Source organism: Trachemys scripta, chromosome 6 (genome assembly GCF_013100865.1).
Source record: "Trachemys scripta elegans isolate TJP31775 chromosome 6, CAS_Tse_1.0, whole genome shotgun sequence".
Classification (NCBI taxonomy): Eukaryota; Metazoa; Chordata; order Testudines; family Emydidae; genus Trachemys; species Trachemys scripta.
This window is the reverse complement of record NC_048303.1, coordinates 94,310,147-94,330,923: the sequence shown is the minus strand read 5'-3', so window position 1 is coordinate 94,330,923 and position 20,777 is coordinate 94,310,147. Positions and strand designations below refer to the sequence as shown.

Genomic DNA, 20,777 nt, shown 5'->3' with positions numbered 1-20,777 from the left:
CCCTCCCCTCTCCGACCCTGGCGTGGGCCGGGCGCTTCCTGAGCGCTGGAGCTGGAGCCGGCCAATCCCGACGGTCAATGGGACAGGACGGGGCGGGCCGAGCAGGCTGCTGCCTGTCTCCGCGCGCAAGGGCTCCTGAGCGCTCGTCCTCCGGCCTACGATGTAGCCTCTGTGCGGGAGGTGCGTACCCGCTGATGGGGCAGGGCTCCGCTGTGCGTCGGTCCGTGGCCGGGGGAGCGAGTGACCTGGCTTGATAATCGGTGCTTTCGCTGCGTAGGCTTGCAGTGCAGTCCACCGGCCTGGGCAAGCGACGACAGAGGCCTCGGCAGCTCAGGTAACGTGGGTCGCCTTGGACCTGTTCATAGCGCCGCGGTGCCACCGATACACCCTAACATCGCATGAAATCCGAGCCACGGCTCCAGCAGCGCCGTTCACTTAGTTCAAATGCACTTCTTACGTATTTTGTAGGGCATATTTGCGAATACTGTCCTTATGCCAGTTAATGGAATCACGCACCGGCTAGTGACTGCTGCCAAGTTGGCAGATAAAGTTGAAAATTCTCTCGGAACCTTATTTTTCTGTGCATTTCCTTACACGTGTGTGTGTGTGTGTGTGTGTGTGATTTGCCACTTCAAGTCATTTGTGCAAATACTTTACATATACCAGTAGTTTGAAGTGACATAATTAAAAATTGCAGCTGAAAAATTAAGAAATGCAAAATTAAAGTACTAATTCTGTACATCTGTGTTGGGAGGATTGGTGCCTCAATGTTTGGCATTGTAGGCTGCTCATGATAAGCTTGATGATAACTTTACTATCTGCAATAAGATGGTATATTTGTAAATTTTTTATTTGTCCAACTTCTGTTGGCGAAAGAGACAAGCGTTGAAGTTTACACAACGAAAATGTGTGTTTACCTCGAAAATGTGTGTCTCACGAACAAAAGTTGGTCCAATAGAAGATATTACCTCACCAACCTTGTGTCTCTGTTATCCTGTGACCAACATGGCTACAATTACACTGCAAACAAAATATTTTACTACCAACTGGTTTCCACTTTTCTTTATTTTTCACACATTCACAAATAAAGGTGCCTGCTTTATTTACTCTGGAATCCTTCCCTTAAATTGTGACTATATTTGATACAGACAGTGACATAAGTTAATGAGTTCAAAGTTCTTCAGCTGTGTAGATGGTATTTGACTTGTCAGCTAGTGTTTCTTTTTGAGTCAGAGCTTAGCTGCACTGAAAAACCTTTATTGATCTTCATTATAAAATATTTGTCATTTGCTAAGGGCTTGTCTACAGTTAAAATGCTACAGTGCATGGCTGCATTACTGCAGTGCTTCTGTGTAGATAGGACCTCCTCCCCTTGGCATAAGTAATCCACCTTCCCAAGAAATGGTAGCTAGGTTGATGGAAGAATTCGGTCTGAGTAAACCCCCAAAGTGTCACAGTGCCCAAGGAACACTTCTCAGTGTCCAAAACAATCCTCCAAAAATTAGAAAGACAAAATCTGAGATTCATGATACTGTAATGTTAAAAATAAAAAATAAAAGCAGAAAAGGAAGTTCCTAGAAGAAACCTTGAAACAAAACAAGACACACACTCATTTCTCCCCTTTTTCCTAGGTTACTTTCAAGGGCTGAATCTGCAAACACTTTACTATTGCACTAAGTAGTCCTGTTTTCTGCAATGGGACTGCTCATGATAGTAAGAACTATGCTTGGTAATAAGCAATTGCAGGGTTGGATCTTAAAGGAACCCTCATGGTAAGACTGTGAAGACAGTTGAATAAAAGTGGTAAAGGTTGAAAACCTTTAAAAGGCCTTTTGTGGTAATTGGTATTTTCCTGTGTAGCAGCTGATTTTGTCATTGTCCAAACAGGTTTGTTCATTGTTCTTATTTTAAACAGTGGAAAGAAGGGAACTGGATAGAACACAAATTATGAAGGTGTTAGTCATTGGACTTGGAGGGTAAGTGCAAACAAGTTCAGTCTCTGTTAAAACGAAAATGTAAGATTGCCTCAAACTCCATATTGTGATCTAACAATCCCTGAGTGTGAATATAGCTGTCTTTTTTTTTTTTAAGTAATTAAAAACTTAAGTTTAATATTGTATTGTCAATTGTATTTAATTCAGGGGCGTAGCCACAGATGGACTTGGATGGGCCGTAAGCATCCAGGCCCACCCAAATCTGAGCAGGGGTATAGTGCTGCCACAGTACCCCGGAGCATCACTCTGGCACCTGAAATCCAGGACGGAGCTATGCACCCACCCTTCAGAGCTCCCAGAGCTCTGCCTTGCCATTTTCTGAGCTGCCCCATGCGTGTGCCCAGCTTGGCAGGTGAAGTATTGTGTCTGGGGGTACCAGGGCTAGGAAGAGGGTGTGGCATTGGAGGAGAAGCTGAGCTAGTACAGTCTGTCATTGCCCATCCACCTGAAAGTCAGGGCCCACACAAATTTCCACTCCTAGCTATGCCACTGGTTTAATTTTTTGATAACTTTTTCCACCCTCCACCATAGATTGACCCTTTCAGACATCAACTCTAGTCTTCCTCTTTTCCATTGTCATATAAGCTGACTAAAATGAGTTAAAAGATAGTATCATAGGACTGGAAGGGACCTCGAGGGCATCTAGTTCAGTCCCCTGTACTCATGGCAGGACTAAGTATTTTCCAAACAAATGTTAGGAAACTGCAAACAGTACTTAATATTCTGAATAAAATTAACTTTTTGTAATTGCCTTTTTGCTAACGCAAATTGCACTCCTATGTTGTTCATTATTTTTGACCTGACACATTGTTTATTCCATTTTCAAAGTCAGTGTGACAAATGGGGGGAAAACAACACTGGCAAAACGACTTAGGAAACAGCTTCCAAACTGCAGTATACTCTCTCAAGATGACTTCTTTAAGGTAACTGAGTTGATGGAACGACTTCATACATAAAAGTAGACTTTAAATGTAGTTCCTGCAAGACTATATTATTTTTTCTTGATCTACCAGTATGTGACAATTTAAAATGAATCCTGTTCATAGAGTCAATATAAACTGTTATCTGGAAGAGAGGGAAATACAATTAAGAATGCTATAATAATGTTAAAGCTTTCAGTTGCCAAAAAAGATTAGGAACATGAACAACAGAATAATCATCGCACTGCATCCTCTGATATTATATTTAAAGGTTAGTAGAGAAACGGATGCATTTCAGGGAATGCTTCATGCTACTGCAATTCATATTATTTTTGCAGTTTATTTTTAAATCTAGATAGAAAACAACAAATAGAAACAAAATAGCAACAAAAAATTAAATAGTGTTGCTTTTTTTTCCTATCTTAAAAAAATGCAAAAGCATAACTGTTTCTGTATCTATGAGAGTGAGAAGGGCCTGTTCTTGTTCCTGATGTGGTTATTGTTCTCGAGTGAACCTGTAGTTTATTCAGAAGTTAATATTAAAATCCAGAGATGCTTGTGTTTATATAATATGTAATATATTATCAATATCAATTTCAGTAGATTAGTAAATAATTTTACCTGGATGGTACTATTTCGGGGGGATGAGGGGAAAAAATATATTTTATTTGAAAAGTAATTTGGGGGGACCGTAGTGATACATCAAGATTAAATTGGGGCGGGCGGGGGCAACACTCCTGCTATGTTGCAATCCACTGTTTATGAAAAACACTGTGGATATTCTACCACTGTCTTCCCCTACTCTACATGCTTCTTTGGCTTCCTGTTTCTCCCCCTGCCCATGTTACATTTTCTGCTTCATATCCTGGCAACCTAAACCTTCCCCCTACGCCATTCACACTGGCCTTCCAACCTTCTACCTATCCCCACCATGAATACTACACAAGTGAATTCAGAGTAATAGGGTTACTATTGCCATTTGACCTGATAACTGCCTATTTTTTTTTCTCTCTAGCCAGAATGTGAAGTAGAGATAGATGAACATGGATTTAAGCAATATGATGGTTAGTAAATTGGGAATATTGCTTGTGAACATTATATATTGAAATGTCAGCTGTAATTTATTAACTTTAGCTTCTGTTTCTTTTGGATCAATGCAGTCATCAATGGGGACAGTGTTTTGCTTTGTTTTTTTTTTTTTTTTTAAATGGTTAGTGGGGTGTGTCTGGCAAAAAAAATAAAGCAAACGTAATTCGATAGAGGATTTTTTCAGGATGTTGGTTTAACAGAAAGTCAGTTTTTTTAAAAGTTCATCATCATTATACTGGACAGTTTAATATAACATACCTTTATTTGACTATTACACAATACCATTACTATGGAATAGCAATAATATTTTAACTTCCTGCATTTATCACTGACTTTTTATATCTGTCTGTTTTGCAAATTAGCTAGCCCTTTCTGTTTCTCCAGAAACAGCTCTCACTTAGCAGAGGATATTATGAACATTTCTTCTGGTGACAGCATGTATCTAAAGTTCTGAGGAGGTTGGTCTCCAGACTGCTTCATCCAGTGCTTTCCTTTTCTAGAGTCTAGTTAAACAAACTGTCTGCAACAGACTTTATTCTCTCTATTCTTGGTCTTCTAAATTATGGGGCATGACGCAGCCAACTGTCTGTTGCTTATAGTGAAACCTTGTCAATTTATTAACCTGTCAATATTAAGACTTTTCTGAACAGCGTTAGTAATTGTGATTTCAAACCTAATGCCAATTATACCATTTTACAGTGTTAAATGTTTATTTTTGTTTGGTCATTTAGGGCCATATTCTGGCACTCTTACTCATTTTGGGTAGCCTCTTGCTTCACAAATAGCCCCACTAACTTAATAGGGCTACTTGTGGAGTATGTTGTCAACATGAGTATCAGAATCTGGCCCATAACGAGCAATATTCACCTTAAAACCAAATAATTAAACTATAGATATTAATATCTTATTCTTGTTTGACAGTAACTTAGAGAAAACTGCATTCCAGAGGTGAAATTCTGACCCCCTTGAAGTGATTGGTAGTTATATTTCGATTCCAGGCCAGTAAAATGAAATCAGATGTAATACAGAAAGTTATCTATTAGCAAATAGTGAAATTTAATTTAAATAGTTGTCCCTTTTTCTCCCTTTGTAGAGTTGCACCTCATGACATGTCCTGGGAGGTTCTGAGCACTTCCTGTAACATCCTCAACTCCTGATGTGAAGTCACTGAGAATCAAGGCTGCTTAGCACCTCCCAGAATCAGATCCTAAATCAAGCAAGATCAGATCCAAGTTTCAACCTTTTTCCTCATGCAAGAAGTCTCATTGAGTTCAGGACTGTACTACAGACCAAATGTGTTGCAAATTATAACTAAAAATGAGTCCAAATTGCAATTTGAGATCTGGATCTAAACTTTAAATTCTAGGCTAGCCATCAGGCCATCTCTAATTATAAACCTCCAGTTTAAATCCTGCAGCTGATCTAAGATTTCCTTTAATACCTGGCTATTTATAACATTAGCCACACATTAATTTTGTGTTTACTACCAACATTCATCAGCTATGTAACTTTCAGTTCAACTTTTGAACTTCACTCAGTTTGGACAATGAAACTAGATGAATCAGCTGGACATTCTGGTTCACATGCCCAAATTCAGTGTTGTTGTTTTAGGTTCCAGCAGTAAATGGGAATGTTAACATTTAAATTTCCATTTCTTTTAAATTAACCCTGCTTCTTTTACTTAACACCTACATTTAGATCTTAAACTATTTGACAGGGTTTCTACTTAACTCAGAAATAATGCAAAAATTAAAAGCCAAAACAAAAACATGTTAACTTAACCTTTTATGTCTTTTCTAGTACCTGATGCCCTTTATATGGAGGAAATGGTGACAAGCATACACTCATGGATGAAAAACCCAACAGGCTCTTCTGTCTCAACAGCAGAATCAAAGAGTACACCTGTCAATCTGAAAAGTACAGAAGAAGTTCACATTTTAATAGCTGAAGGTTTTCTTCTGTATAACTATGAGTAAGCAACACTACCTTACAAATAACTTTAAAATGTCACGTTAATATAAACTGTGAATGGGGGCGTGAATAAGGAAACAAAATGACTAAACATGCTGTCATCTTAGGCCTCTTAATGAAGTATGGGATAGAAGATATTTTCTGACCATTCCATATGAAGAATGCAAGAGGAGACGGAGGTAATGTTTTAAAATTATTGCTCACTGCAGATTACCATGCCCTAGTACCCGTACGACAGAAAGGTTCCTGTATGTCAATGTGTTCTCACACATCTACCAACTGTAACAACTCAGAGCAGAGTCTGCTGACTCTCCTCAGTCCCTTCTTGTGATCTTGCTATTGCTGAGGTAGTGAGCTTCGCCTTGTTACTATTCCATCCCTGAGGGTAGAGCCTTTGTGGTTCCCAGGGATGTTCAAACAGCATCTGTAACCCTCAAATGTATAGATCCATCCCTTGTTTATTATTCATATTGTAGTTGTGCATGGGGACACCAATCACTGTTCAGACTGCCAATGTACAGACACAAAGAAAAAAGCTCCTTGTCCAAGGAACTTAAAATATAGGTTAATTACAGTACAGTTGCACTTAAGCATTGTTTAAGAGGGGACAGAAACAGTGTTTACTCTTGCAGCTACAAGAAGCTGTGCCACCACAATGCTGTTCAGTGGCAGAGTTGACATGCATTTACATTGCGTATTATTTGAGTTAGATATTGGCCCCTTTCTGCCTTCAGTTACTGTTGCAAATCTGGTGTTGATGACTTTATTCTAGAATGACACAAATGTAGCTAAGGTCAGAATCTGGTTCACTGATTGCAGAATTCCCATATTCATAATGGCCTATGTTTTGAAAAGTGACTAGTAGATTTTTGGTGCCTTTCTTTCTAGGAGCCCAGTTTAAGAGACCTTAAAGGAGTTAAATCATCAAAAGGTGGATACTCAGCGCTTCTGAAAATCAGACCCTCTAAGGCAGTTGTTCTCAATCAGGGGTACGCAGAGGTCTTCCAGGAGGTACATCACCTCATCTAGAGATTTGCCTAGTTGTATAACAGACTACATAAAAAACACTAGCAAAGTCAGTACAAACTAAAATTTCATACAGACAATGACTTGTTTATACCGCTCTGTATACTATACACTGAAATGTAAGTACAATATTTATATTCCAATTGATGAATTTTATAACAGTTAAAAAGAGAAAGTAAGCAATTTTTCAGTCATAGTGTGCTGTGACACTTTTTTTTATTGTTTTATGTCTGATTTTGTAAGCAAGTCCAAGTTGTCTTTAAGTGAGGTGAAATTTGGGGTACGCAAGACAAATCAGATTCCTGAGAGGGGCATAGTAGTCTGGAAAGGTTGAGAGCCAGTGCTCTAAGGTATTGCAAGTTGAGCAACCAAAATCGCTAGTCACTTCTCAGAATTTAGACCAATGTGAAAAATATCTGTGATAGCAATGTATTTTGGCTATTCTTATGTAACTTACTTATGCAATGAATTTTAATTATGATGCAACATCGTTTCAATAAGAATCTGCTCTTATCCAGTTTGTAGTTGAAATGATAGGCAGAAATAGGTGATTTGATGGAGGTCACTTGGGCAATATGCTATATCCTGTTATAACTAAGGAGTCTCCTGTGCTGTGACCAGCAGATGGCCTCCCTCTCTTGCTATTTTGGATAGATATTCTTACTAAATAAACAATGAAGAGTATATGAGTGCACACCAGGAAAAAAAATGTAAAACTTGCACAGGAAAGCAAATCTGTTTTTCTGTAGTACCAGAGTTTATCAACCGGCAGATCCACCAGGATACTTCGATGGACACGTATGGCCTATGTATCTGAAACATAAAAGGGAAATGGAAGAAAATAAAAATAATATCGGTATGGTATACATAATCTTTAAATATATAAAAATTATTAAAAGTAGTGATTTTTGCAAATCACTCTATTTTTCCAGAATTTTTTTGGCATTTATGCAGCGGTGTTAAATGCATTTATTGTCTGCTCATAGATAAGTGATCTTCATGCAAGAAAATCTTGTAGAGATTACCCACCTTTGTGAGTTATAGGAATAAACAAAAATGTATTAGTCACCTTCACTAGTGATTCCTAAACTCCATGTGACAAACCAGTGTGTGTGTGTGTGTGTGTGTGTGTGTGTGTGTGTGTGTGGTTAACTAGAAAAATTCTGGGGAGTTATATGGCTCATTGGGTTGATGCATTAGAATGTGGCTTACAATCCTGATTTAGATCTTAGATGGAATAAGTTTAATAGATTCCTCCAAGTTGTACACATTGCTAAGGCACTACACAGTCTGACATGAGACATGTCAGGATTTTGGGTGCTTTGGTGGAGCTATGTAGGGAAGTTTGCATAATGCCAAACTAATAATGCTGTTAGAGCCTGATCCTGCAACATGAAGAGCACTTCCTGCAAGGCGATGGGCATTGAGCACCTTCAGCTTGTTTTGAATGGCAGTTAGACATGCTCAATACTGTTCATGATCAGGTGTTAAATTCTTTTCTTTTATTGATCAATATCATACTAAAGATTTATATTTATCGAAAAGGTTAATGGTGAAATTTACCCCCGTGGCAAGAGAGAGTGCAAGGCCCTGTGTATCGGGTGTATATAGAGCCTCTTACAGGCTCTCTACTATGATGAACTGTGCCAAAATCAATGTGTGAATTAGCTGAAGCACATGTTTCAAAATCAGTGAGCGTGTGAGAGATGGGATGGGGGAGGGAATAGAAACTGCCTTTAAAAAAAAAAAAAAAAGCCTTGAAGGATCATCTCAGAAATAGTTAAAAGCAACAGAGGGTCCTGTGGCACCTTTAAGACTCTGTTAGTCTTAAAGGTGCCACAGGACCCTCTGTTGCTTTTTTCAGATTCAGACTAACACGGCTACCCCTCTGATATTCAGAAATAGTTGTTCCTTTGGGTCACTTTCAAATGGATTATACTGGAATTATGGGACTCATAGTCATACATAATCTTTAGTTGGGGCCCTGTTAGAAGTAACCCCTCCTGATGATTTACAGATAAAATCATAGAACTGGAAGGGACCTCGACAGGTAATCTAATCCAGTCCCCTGCACTTGTGGCAGGACTAAGTATTATCTAGACCATTCCTGACAGGTGTTTGTCTAATCTGCTCTTAAAAATCTCCAATGATGGAGACTTCACAACCTCCCTAGGCAATTTATTCCGGTGCTTAACCACCCTGACAGTTAGGAAGTTTTTCCTAATGGCCAACCTAAACCTCCCTTGCTGCAATTTAAGCCCATTGCTTCTTGTCTGATCTTCAGAGGTTAACAACAACAATTTTTCTTCCTCCTCCTTGTAACATCCTTTTACATACTTGAAAACTGTTATGTCCCCTCTGTCTTTTTTCCAGACTAAACAAACCCAAATTTTTTCAGTCTTCTCTCATAGGTCATGTTTTCTAGACCTTTAATCATTTTTGTTGCTCTTCTGTAGATCTCTCCAATTTGTCCTCATCCTTCCTGAAATGTGGTGCCCAGAACTGGACACAGTACTCCAGTTCAGACCTAATCAGCACAGAGTAGAGTGGAAAAATTACTTCTTGTGTCTTGCTTACAATACTCTTGCTAATACATCCCAGAATAATGTTCGCTTTTTTTTGCAACAGCGTTACATTGTTGACTCATATTTAGCTTGTGGTCCACGATGACCCCCAGATCCCTTTCCACAGTACTCCTTCCTAAGCAGTCATCTCCCATTTTGTATGTGTGTAACTGATTGTTCCTTCCTAAATGGAGTACTTTGCATTTGTCCTTAAATTGGATGAAATTCAATACTTCAGACCATTTCTCCAGTTTGTTCAGATCATTTTGAATTTTAATCCTATCCTCCAAAGCACTTGCAACCCCTCCCAGCTTGGTATCGTCCGCAGATTTTATAAGTGTACTCTCTACGCAATTATCTAAATTATGATGAAGATATTGAACAGAACCGGACCCAGAACTGATCCTTGAGGGACCCCACTTGTTATGCCCTTCCGGCATGACTGTGTACCATTGGTAACTACTCTCTGGGAATGGTTTATTCCATTTTTATTGCCTCAAAGAATCTTTGCTTTTTTATTTAAAAAAGACAACAAAACTGGGCTAGCTGTTGTATTTAAAGCTTGTTGTTTAAAAGTGAAAAAAAACCTTTTACTCTGTCTGTAGTATCGTTTTTTTAACCCTTGGAGAATCTGCTTTCTTGTGTTCCTTTTTGGGAGTGCTGCTCTTTTCTCTTGAATGAGAGGCTGAATTATGGGACTTCGTTTTTTTTGGTTTAACTATGAAACTGAGTAGAAACCTGTATCTTGTGCCCAGGGAGACTGACATCCCCACTCTGTAGTTAGGGGATGCTGGACTATTTCCAGAAATCTGGATCTTTTATGGAAAACAGAAGAGGAGAATGAATGTAGGGTTCCAGATGAATGGAAGAATTTATTAAATAACTACCTACAACATGTGTTCTTACTCAGCAATCTGAGAAAATGAGGTTCAATTGTTTGAAATTAAGCTAGTGGTGCCCAAAGCCCTGATAATTTAGGAACCCTGTGTGTACGATATTGTCCGCAGCAATCCCAGCCTTTCGTTGTTGATCCTCTTGCCCTCTTAACGCTATGCTGAAGAATTGCCTAGTATTGTATTGGCTGAAGTGGGAGTGTTTCTTGTTCCTCAGAGGGTTCTCATCCATATACTGTCCAGAACAAACCCTGTTTAGAGTGAAATTTGACATGTTCAGATAACAGAGGGCTGCAGAGGATGCTGAGAGACTCAAATCAGCATTCTCAAAATCTCTCAAATACTCTGTCTGGTGAGGATTTTATTATTATTTTTTTTTTTAATGACAGAATAAATGTCAGTCCTGCAAAAAGGAACAATGAAGGAGCCATATCCAACTTTTCCTCAAGTCAGATCTACATTAGAATTTTTTTTGCTGGGATAGCAATGTCAGTTGGGGGTGTGACTTGATTTTTCTTTTTGCAGTGTTTCTATACACTGGGGCTTTTGCAGGTAGACCATTATATTGACATAAGTGTTTTTGCTGGGATAAGCACTTTTTTGCCAGTTTAATAGGGTGCGTCCACACTAGGGGGATCTGCCAATATATCTATACTTTTCTAATATAGACCTGGACTTCAACAACCAATCCATATTTATAGTTAGGTAGGGAAAACAGTTTTGTCGTGTTTGTCATTATTTCCTTTAGGGATGGGGAAAGTAATAAAAGAGCATGCATAGCACAAAGAATCTGTCTTTGCCCCGCTCAAATAATTAAATAAAGTAAATATATATTTTTAACCTAAACAACCAGGAGTATTAGAGATTACAGCACATTCATCATCGTATCCTCTTCCCATTAGGAGAGTTATTACAACCTAGCTGGAGGTCCTAAAGATTACATACATAGTGGGCCACAGAAGAATATTAATTTGCATTAACTCTCCACTTTCTGGTTGGCTGTACAAATTCTGGCAGTAATGGTTTCCAACCTCCTTCACCGAGGGGCTTTCCCTTACAGGGGAAAATTTCTGCTGAATTTCTCAGCTTATCATAGAACTAGGATTTCTGTCCTTTTGGGACATCTATGGACTATGTATTTTTTTAAAAAGAATCTGGTATTTTTGGGTGGATCGATCCCTTATTTATAGACTTCTATTTAAGCGATATTGGGAGAGGAAAGGAAGTATTCTTGATTTCTATTGTGATAGCACCTACAGACGCCATTTGGGATTTTGCTGGGTCCTATACAAATTTATAGGAAGTTATAGTTTAATTAGTAATATTGTGACCACTTTTCTCTCCCCTTCTTTCTCAGTTTATTTGGATGGAACAAAATCTGAGGAAGACCTCTTTTCATATGTTTATAATGATATAGTACGGGAGCTAGAAACATGGAAAAAGTAAGTCATCTTATGGGAAATTGGAACAGGATAAGGGAACTCATTAACAAAAATCTATGCCAATATTAAAGGATAATGTAAATACCTAGCATTTGACGTCCTGTGTTACAAACTCTTATATTTTGTCTAAATAGGAAGCAAAAAGCTAAAAAAATAGAAGGGTAGCTGTGGTCTGAACCTTAGATCTAAAATACTTGGACTTTCTGGAACCATAGATTACAAGTACACCAGTATTTGCTTAGCCCTTCCTGCTCTATTGGTATACCACAGAAGGATGGGTGGGCAAACTTTTTGGCCTGAGGGCCACATCAGGGAATAGAAATTGTATGGTGGGCCATGAATGCTCACAAAATTGGGATTGAGATGTGGGAGGGGGTGTAGGCTCTGGGGTGGGGGCTGAGGAATTTGGGGTGTAGGAGGGTGCTCTGGGCTTGGACCGAGGGGTTTGGAGAGCAGGAGGAGGATCAGGGCTAGGAAAGGGGTTTGGGGCATGAGGAGAGGCTCAGGGGTGCAGGCTCCGAGCGGCGCTTACCTCAAGTGGCTCCCAGAAGCAGTGGCATGTCCCTTTTCTGGCTCCTATGCAGAGGCGCAGCCAGGAGGCTCTGCACGCTACCCTATCCAGAGGTACTGCCCCTGCAGCTCCAATTGGAGTGCCGGAGGGGGCCATTGGAGCACATAAGAGCCAGAGTGGGGCCATGCCATGGCTTTTGGCAGCCAGCGCCCCGGACGGAGTGCCAGAACAGGGCCGAGCCGTGTGCTGTGGCCCCCGACCCAGCACGCCAGAGCAGGGCTGAGTGGTGTGCTGCGGCCCTGACATGGGGCTGAGCCGTGTGCTGCGGCCTGAGTCCCAGCGCCCCAGACCCCATTCCCCAGCGGGAACTTGTGGGCAATCTGGCCTAAGGGCCGTAGTTTGCCTACCCCTGCAATAGAATATACTAATCACTTACTATGGGTGAGCTTTAAAGTAAAACTTTAAAAACTGAGCTCATGTTGGCGCTGCTTGGTCAGCGGAGACCTTATGGCACTCTGTTTAAGCTGGATTTTGACCAGGTTCTCTGACCGCACTGAAAGGCTGAGTTATTTTATCATTTTAGATCACCTCTCTGCTCTCTCTTGTTGGTGCTTGCATGTTGGGAATAACCTTTTTACAATGTTCCCCCAGATTCTCAAACATCTGCTTTTCCTAAGTGGAGCAATTAGGCCTGTGCAGGAAGGCTCTCAAATAATGATTTAAATATTGAAGAACCAGAACATTTAATAAATCTGGTTTTCCTAATCCCCTATTCCACACTATTTGGTTTGCAGTTTGGGGTGATTTTCTTCTCTCTACTGAATTTTCACAATCATTAGAGGGAATTTTAGTTAACCCACCTTTTGTTTATTTAGATTAGGAAGCATACACACAGCTCTTTTTTTTTTTTTTTCTTCTTCTTTTAAATTAAGCAGTAGTTAAATGAGTTGCAGCAGTAAGCTAACTGGAGTCTGTCAAAGAATATGTCCACTGGTTCTTAAAAAGAACTCTAGTGAAGAATCAGTGCATATTTATCTGAAAGAAAAAGCAAAGCTTGTGTCTTAATAGTTGATCCCATAAGTCTGGTCTTCCTACTGTGTATAACAGTGGCTCTCAAACTTTTTTACTGGTGACCCCTTTCACATAACAAACCTCTGAGTGCAACCCCCCCCTTATAAATTTAAAACACTTTTTTATATATTTAATACCATTATAAATGCTGGAGGCAAAGCGGGGTTTGGGGTGGAGGTTGACACCTCGCAACCCCCCATGTAATAACCTCATGACCCCCTGAGGGGTCCCGACCCCCAGTTTGAGAACCCCTGGTGTATAACATGTGCCATGCTTTTACTACCTCTTTGATACTGATGCAGTGTAGTGAATGTATAGATCTCGCTGGTCTGTCTATACGTTTATTTTGTAACTCAAAATCCATTACAATTTGAATTTTAAATTAAATTTTGAAATACATCACTACATGATATAGATAACTGGGTACAGAGTTGTGGCTGATCTTTACTATTAAAAATATATATAAAACAAGAGAGGGGGGAGAATGAGGTAGCAAAAGCCCAGCCAAACAAAACTCCTGGTTATGGTTTGTGCCAATACATAGAATTCATAAAAGGCATGCAGAGAAGGTCATCGTAAATACCAGCTATTCACAGTGAAGCAGGTTAACATTAATTGAAAAATAAAAATTAAATGGAAAAATAATTAAAAATACAGTCAATGATATTGTGTATATGTGCCATATCCTCATGAATGAGAGACGTTTAGTATCTTAATGTAGATTATATACAAACTAAATGTAAACACTTGTTTTACAACTGCTTCATATCTGGAACAGATAGATCAATTGCTGGATAACTTTGCAGAGTTAAGAAATATATTTGAAAGTTTTTGAGAGAAAGTGGTAACATTACTTTGAGCAAAAAAATTGAGGTTTGACAAGATTTGAGCATAGAGGGAAAGAATAACATATTTTGAGATTCAGGTAGGTGACAAGAATTGTGATTAGACATATAGTAGATGCCATCTAATATCTGTGAACTGATATCATTACTTTTATTTTTTTAAGGTGAGCAGGTCACAGCAAAACCATGTGAGAAGTGGGAATTCTTTCCAGTATGGATTCAGGGTCAATTTTATGGTTTCTGGCAAAGTGATCCACCCAATCTATTGTATGTACATCCGAAACACCAGTTTATACAAATCCATATTGTACTGTAGTGACTGCTATTTCTGTTAGACTTATAAATATTGATGAACAGTATAGGTCATCCAGTAGACTAGTGCAGTATTTTTAAAGTGATAGCCTTGCTCAGAGTGGCATCTGTAACCCTGTGACAAACTTTAAGCCTGATTTAATATTTAATCATGTAATATAAGGAATTTGAAAATTACTTTAATGTATGGAAATATAGCCTTGGATATTTCATAAATATACTTTCATAGGTATACACTATGTGCACAATTTTATATGCAAGTAAAATATTTTTGGAATTGAAAATCACAAATGCAAAGTGATTGCACGTTAGTAATATAGGGAAAAATAGAAGTAATAGCTCATAAGATATTAAATATGAGTATTAAATGACATGATGTGGTTAAAGAGGCAAAAGCCATTTTGGGAGTATGTAAATAGAGGTATTGCACTTGAGAACAGAAACAGAATTCTTCCTTTTTCACATGGTGCTTGTTAGAATGCAGCTGGAGTATTGTGTATTGTTTGGGGCACTATGGAAAGGATATAGATAGAAGAGCAACTACTAGGCTATTAGAAAGAGTTGTAGGATAAGAAGAGAGGTTGATAGTGGTTCAGATGTGTTAACAGTAACAGGATGAAAAACGTGCAGCCTGGAAAATAAGGTTTTGAGTTGTAAAAGATTCTGGCTGACATGCACAAAAGATGGTACAAAAGAGAAGAAGGAAAGAATAAGATTCTCATTAATCATAAATAAATTAAAAAAAGAAATGTGATTAGAGAACAGAAAAATTATATGGTTTAGATCAGCTAAGGAATAGTACCAGCTTCTCAGTCATATAAAAATATATAAATACACACAGGGAGGACTTAAAACTATTTGAAAACAAACTATCTTTTGAGGATTGTCTAGATATCTTAATTCTACTCAAACCAAAGGTGCAAACCATGTAACCTACTACAGGGTCCTTCCAGCCCTAAAAGTTCTAGTATTGTTCACTTTCAGGCATTTTGGTAGCACAGAAATGTGTTTTTGTTTGGATATTTTTAGCCTGACAACTATAATATGGTAGCCATCTTGACTGTCTGATCATGAATGCAATATTATTACTGTTAATAGTAAGCAGAAAATATATTCGTGGTGATCTACTAAAACAGAAGCAGTGTAAGTGTATGTAGAAATATGTTTAAGATGAAATACTTTTTAATGTGAATTTCTGTATCTCAATTTTATACAACAAATAAAATATACTCTAATTGTGTTTTCTCAAATGGCTTGGAGGAACAATAAATGGCTTTAAATATATATATAAAATATGTTTATTTTGCAGGGAGGTGTGCAGTAACATGATAGCAAAGCAAGTATGTATTAAACTAGCTGATACTTGCCAGAAACTTCTTATTTTTGATGCACAGAAATCCTAGATTCTATCTCTGGCTCTGGGGTATAAGTACTGTACTATAATGTAACAATCCCAATTTTATCTGTCTTAGAGATTTGGGTTCTATTCCTAACAGTGGTTGGAGAAGGTAATATAGAAATAGTTATAACCTGTTAGTTAACTTTAAATCCTTAATAGCAATGATCCTTGATACATCTATAGATTTGAGCTGTATTTTAAAGATATCTTTACAATACAATGTATTCTACTATAGATCAGTGGTTCTTAACCGGGGTTTGCGTATTCCTGGGGGTACGCAGAGATCTTTCAGGGGGTACACCAAATCACCTAGATATTTATCTAGTTTTACAACAGGCTACATAAAAAGAACTAGCGAAGTCAGTACAGACAACTAGTGAAACTTCATACAGACAATGACTTGTTTATACTGCTCTGTATACTGTAAACTGAAATGTAAGAATATTTATATTCCAATTGCTTTGATAATTATATGGTAAAAATGAGAATAAGCAATTTTTCAGTAATAGTGTTCTGTGACACTTTAGTGTTTGTGTCTGATTGTGTAAACAAGTAGTTAAGTGAAGTGAAACTTGGGATACATAAGACATTGCAGACTCCTGCAAGTGGTACAGTAGTGTGGAAAGGTTGAGGGCCACTAGTTTAGGAAAAAAAAGTATCTATCGCAGATACCCTTATAACTCCAACCTCAGTTAGTTATCTGCCTTCTATTCTCAGATTTTCTCTGTCTGAGGGATCTTATTTAGACACCTCTGTACTCCTGCATATTCTTATATATTTTTAAAATATATCTATGCTATAGTAATATCCCAAAAGATATCATTTGTGTATCATTTACTATCATTTGTGTAACATGTAGTGTTTTGCTGTATTATTGCAGGAGCTCAAGTCCTATGGTGCTAAAAAAATAGTTAATATAAAATAGAACAAGTGGCCAGAAGCATCCTTCATTTTCATCTAAACGAGATGCTGGACTTTAGTGTGGCTGCCCCTCACCATCGTCATTACCACCTATTATAATCATGACTCTCCTTCACACACTGTCTGCTCTTACTTTTTTGTGTTATGGCCCATCTTTAGCACTCACCAGCTCCAGGACAGGACTCCCTCCAGTGCAATTAACAGCACCTTTGCCCTGGAGTTAAAAAGGAGCAGAGTCCAATAGTGTTATAGTACCTATCACAATGTATGTGTTACTGAAATACAGATTTAAATGTTTTATTAGAGCTAATGTTTAAAAATTATAGAGTATCCAGGTTAAGAAAAGAGTGGCTGTAGCTCTGGGTCTAGGGCTTAGATTATCCAACCAAGCTCTTTCCCAGGGCTTGGCCACTCCTGCTGAGAGGGGGAAATTGCCCCTGGTGCCCTATTCCTTTACATAGCGGTATGGCATCTCTTCAAACATATTTTTCAATGGAAAAATAGCCACCCTTGACTCATCTTCTCCCCCCACCCCGTTACAAACTACTGCCCCTCTCCCTGCTGTCGCCTACCTCCCCCTGCCTGGGGGCGGGCCGTGCTACGCTCTGGCCAGTGAGAACGTTACTGCTGCAGCCAGGCTCCACTCACGGCCAGGGCTGCACGGGACCCTCCCCCCCGGTATCTATGCCACACGGTGAAGAAGCAGATTTGGATCCTGCCAGGGGAGGGGAGACACCTCCCACTCCCCCCCCCTCCCCCGACAGTTCGTGGTTAGGCCGTTGACTCTTCTCTTCCCGCATTTTCTCACGATCATTCACTGGCTGGTAGGAGGGGTCGGACGGGCTCTTCTGCGGCTGCGCGGGCCGTGCCCGTTGTATATCGCCGTTGGAGGGCGGTGTCCTCGCGTCATATGAAGCAAGTACTCGGGGGGCGCGTGCGCCTCTCTCTCGTGCCGGAAGCGGGCGGGGAAAGCGTTGGAGTTGTCGGCCGCGTGCGGCCTGTCCTGGAAGGCGCAGCTCTCGCTGCAGCCGCGGCCCGGAGGCGAGGAGGACACAGCTCGGTCACGGCGATGCTCCGGGGGCGCCGGCAGGGGGACTGGGAGGGGGATGGAGGGGAACAGCGGCCGTGGCGAGACCGGGGTGGCTGCGACGACGGGGAGGTGCCGTTCAGCAGCGAGCGGCTCAGGCGAAAGCAGCCGGAGCAGGGGACGGTGAGCAGGATGGAGGAGGAGGAGGAAGAGCGACTGGAGGGGGAGCATTTCCGGAGAATCATCAACGCCTTCCGATACTATGGGTAACCGACACCCTGCTCCGCGGAAGACTAGAGACCCCTCCCCCCAGGTTTCCTGAACCCGAGAGACCCCGACCCTGGCTGGCTCCCCCTGAGGCTGAGAGACGAGACCCCCTTACCCAATTCCCAGGCCGGGTCTACCCCTGCCCTGCCCCCAAGAAACCAGCCAGGTGGAGCCAGGAAATCACTGCCTATGTAACCTTTCTGCCCATTTCCTCCCATGCACCCCCGCCACCGGTGTGTGTGTGCGCGCTCCCCATCTCTCCTCCCTCCCCCCCCCATGACAGTTTTCTAGTTTTTCTCTTATAACTGTGGAAATACAAAATTATTTAGAAGTGGAACTGAGTGCATGTACAGAAGTGATAGCAGGGCATGTTGGTCAAGCTGGTTCTTTGTTAGCTGGAGAAATACTTGAAGTGGTGTTGAAGGGTCTTCATATCTTCCTCTTAAGGCAAAGTTGCTTAATTAGGGGAGATGAAGTAAGCAGTACGTTTTTCTGTTTTTAAAATGAACCTGATTGAGTTTTGGATAATAAATGTAAAAGTACATAATTATTAATGAACATTTATTTTAGACTGTTGAGATTGAACTTTACAGACTATGCAAACGCTGCAAAAACAAGGCCGGTTAACAGCATTGTATTCAATACTGACATTGAAGGATATAACTAACTTTGAGCTTGTTTTCCTACCAGAAAAGTGCTTTATGGCCCTTCAAAAAATAATAAGCTGGAGTAGAAAGCCTCAAAAATAATGTTCTACCGAATGTGTAGAACAGAGGAGAACATCATTTATTTTTGGTTAAAACTAATTGATCTAGAGAAAGCAACTGTTTATAGCCATGCTTGTGACATTATCTTGGAAATCATATGTGTTCTGTCACTTTAGAACCTTTTAGGAAGTTTAAATACATGAAACAGAGTTGGGATGTTATGCTCCACATTATATTTTTTATATTTCAATTGTAAACAGCTGGGGCCATTATAGTGCAATTGTCTCATTTGGACAATGCTAGGTGCCATACATGATCTTTAAATTATAGGACCACCTCCTTTGCAATTCCTTTCAAAGAGCTTTAACCAGATTGAGTTGAAATGCACCCCATATTTAATAACTAGTGTCAATAAAACATGTTTCAAATAGCTTTATTTTTATAAACCTTACGAGGTTATTGAAATTAAAGGGTGTCTCTTTAACAATCTAAATGCTTGAATATAGAAATATTAAATGAGCGGTTTTAGATACCCATGTAAACTGTGAATGAAGTGAGTTCTAATTCAGAGGACTGAATGTCTATATGACTGTCTTAGCAACCATTAAGAAAGGGATAAATGACAAGACAGAAAATATCCATATGTGTGTGTATATATATGCACATATACAAATAAAAACATAATCTGTGGTATGCCTTGAATACTGCATGCAGTTCTCGTCACCCCATCTCAAAAAAGATGTATTAGAAGTGGAAGAAGTATAGAGAAGGGCAACAAAATCATTAGGGGAATAGAACAGCTTCCCTGTGAGGAGAGATTAAAAAAAACTGGGGCTGTTCTGTTTAGAAGAGAGATACGATAGAGGTATCTAAAATCATGAATGGTGTAGAGAAAGAGAATAAGGATGTGTTGTTTATCCCTTCATGTAACACAAGAAATAGGGGGCACCCAGTGAAATTAATAGCTGCAGATTTGTACAACACACAGTCAACCTGTGTAGCTTGTTGCCAGGAGATGTTGTGAAGGCCAAAAGTATAAGTGGGTTCAAAAATAATTAGATAAGTTCATGGAGGATAGGTGCATCAAGGGCTTTTAGACAAGATGGTCAGGGATGCAACCACATGGTCCGGGTGTCCCTGAACCTCTGGCTGCCAGAAGCTGGGGCTGGACGATGGGATGGATCACTCGATAAATTGCCCTCTTAAATTCATTCCCTCTGAAGCATCTGGCATCTGAAGCTGTTAGAAAACAGGATACTGGGCTAGGTGGACCATTAGTTTGACCCAGTATGTGCATTCTTATGTTCTTAAACTTGCTATAGAATATCCTTAAATTACATTGATTTAAAAATTGTGTACAGATTAGAATTTAAAATGAAAACAGCAACATTATCCTATGTAGTTACAATGAAATTTGTGTTCATCCTTAACTTTTCTGCTCAAGGTAAAGAACTAAGGCCTCAATTGTGTAGTGATTTATCCACATACTTAATTTTCCATATTGTGAGTAGTTCTGTTGATTTCATTGGACTGTTCAGTGTGAAAAGGTAAGCATGTGGAGAAGTCTTTACAGAATCCGTACAGTGATATTAAAAGTGAAGTGAGTTCCTTGTGTCTTATGCAGCATAGTGTATACTCTTTTAATATTATTTTCTTTACTGTTTCAATGCACAGTTAAAAGCGTGATATTTTCAAACCGTTTGTCCAGTCAGTCTATTTCCATGAATTTCTAATAGTATTCAAACCAATGTAGACTTCGGTTTGTGAACCATGCCATTGATGGTGATGCTAACATGCACAGATCTGGGAATAGATAAC

At 39.6% G+C, this 20,777-nt stretch overlaps 2 protein-coding genes across 7 annotated transcripts in view; both read left to right on the top strand.

Annotated features, from left to right (window-relative positions):
* Nucleotides 1–70: 70 nt before the first annotated feature.
* Nucleotides 71–15,888, top strand: NMRK1 (nicotinamide riboside kinase 1). Of its 5 annotated transcripts, none has more exons than XM_034773198.1 (9): nt 71–334; nt 1,632–1,772; nt 1,916–1,976; nt 2,827–2,917; nt 3,930–3,978; nt 5,804–5,975; nt 6,082–6,153; nt 7,750–7,856; nt 14,491–15,888. In XM_034773198.1, the coding sequence occupies exons 3-9, from the start codon at nt 1,948–1,950 to the stop codon at nt 14,640–14,642; spliced, it is 672 nt and encodes a 223-aa protein (XP_034629089.1). In that variant the 5' UTR covers nt 71–334; nt 1,632–1,772; nt 1,916–1,947; the 3' UTR covers nt 14,643–15,888. The 5 variants fall into 5 exon arrangements, with proteins under 5 accessions (XP_034629089.1, XP_034629088.1, XP_034629086.1 ...); XM_034773197.1 differs by having other exon boundaries at nt 1,888–1,976; XM_034773199.1 differs by lacking the exon at nt 1,632–1,772 and adding an exon at nt 11,815–11,899 and having other exon boundaries at nt 75–334; nt 14,491–14,630.
* A 1,927-nt stretch (nt 15,889–17,815) lies between these two features.
* Nucleotides 17,816–20,777, top strand: part of CARNMT1 (carnosine N-methyltransferase 1) — a 39,817-nt gene continuing 36,855 nt past the window's right edge. Inside the window, exon 1 of one of the 2 annotated variants that reach the window (XM_034773194.1) lies at nt 17,816–18,251. In XM_034773194.1, coding sequence (XP_034629085.1) covers nt 17,869–18,251 — 383 coding nt within the window. In that variant the 5' untranslated portion in view covers nt 17,816–17,868. The remainder of the gene's footprint in view (nt 18,252–20,777) is intronic. The other variant, XM_034773193.1, reaches the window with a different exon arrangement.

Bases quoted from the DNA above. Each gene is read 5' to 3' on its own strand.
- NMRK1 (XM_034773195.1), top strand. From the start codon at position 1,948: ATGAAGGTGTTAGTCATTGGACTTGGAGG. The intron at 3,979-5,803 runs GTTAGTAAATTG...TGTCTTTTCTAG, and splicing joins TGGATTTAAGCAATATGATG to TACCTGATGCCCTTTATATG. The intron at 7,857-14,490 runs GTATGGTATACA...TATTTTTTTAAG, and splicing joins AGAAAATAAAAATAATATCG to GTGAGCAGGTCACAGCAAAA.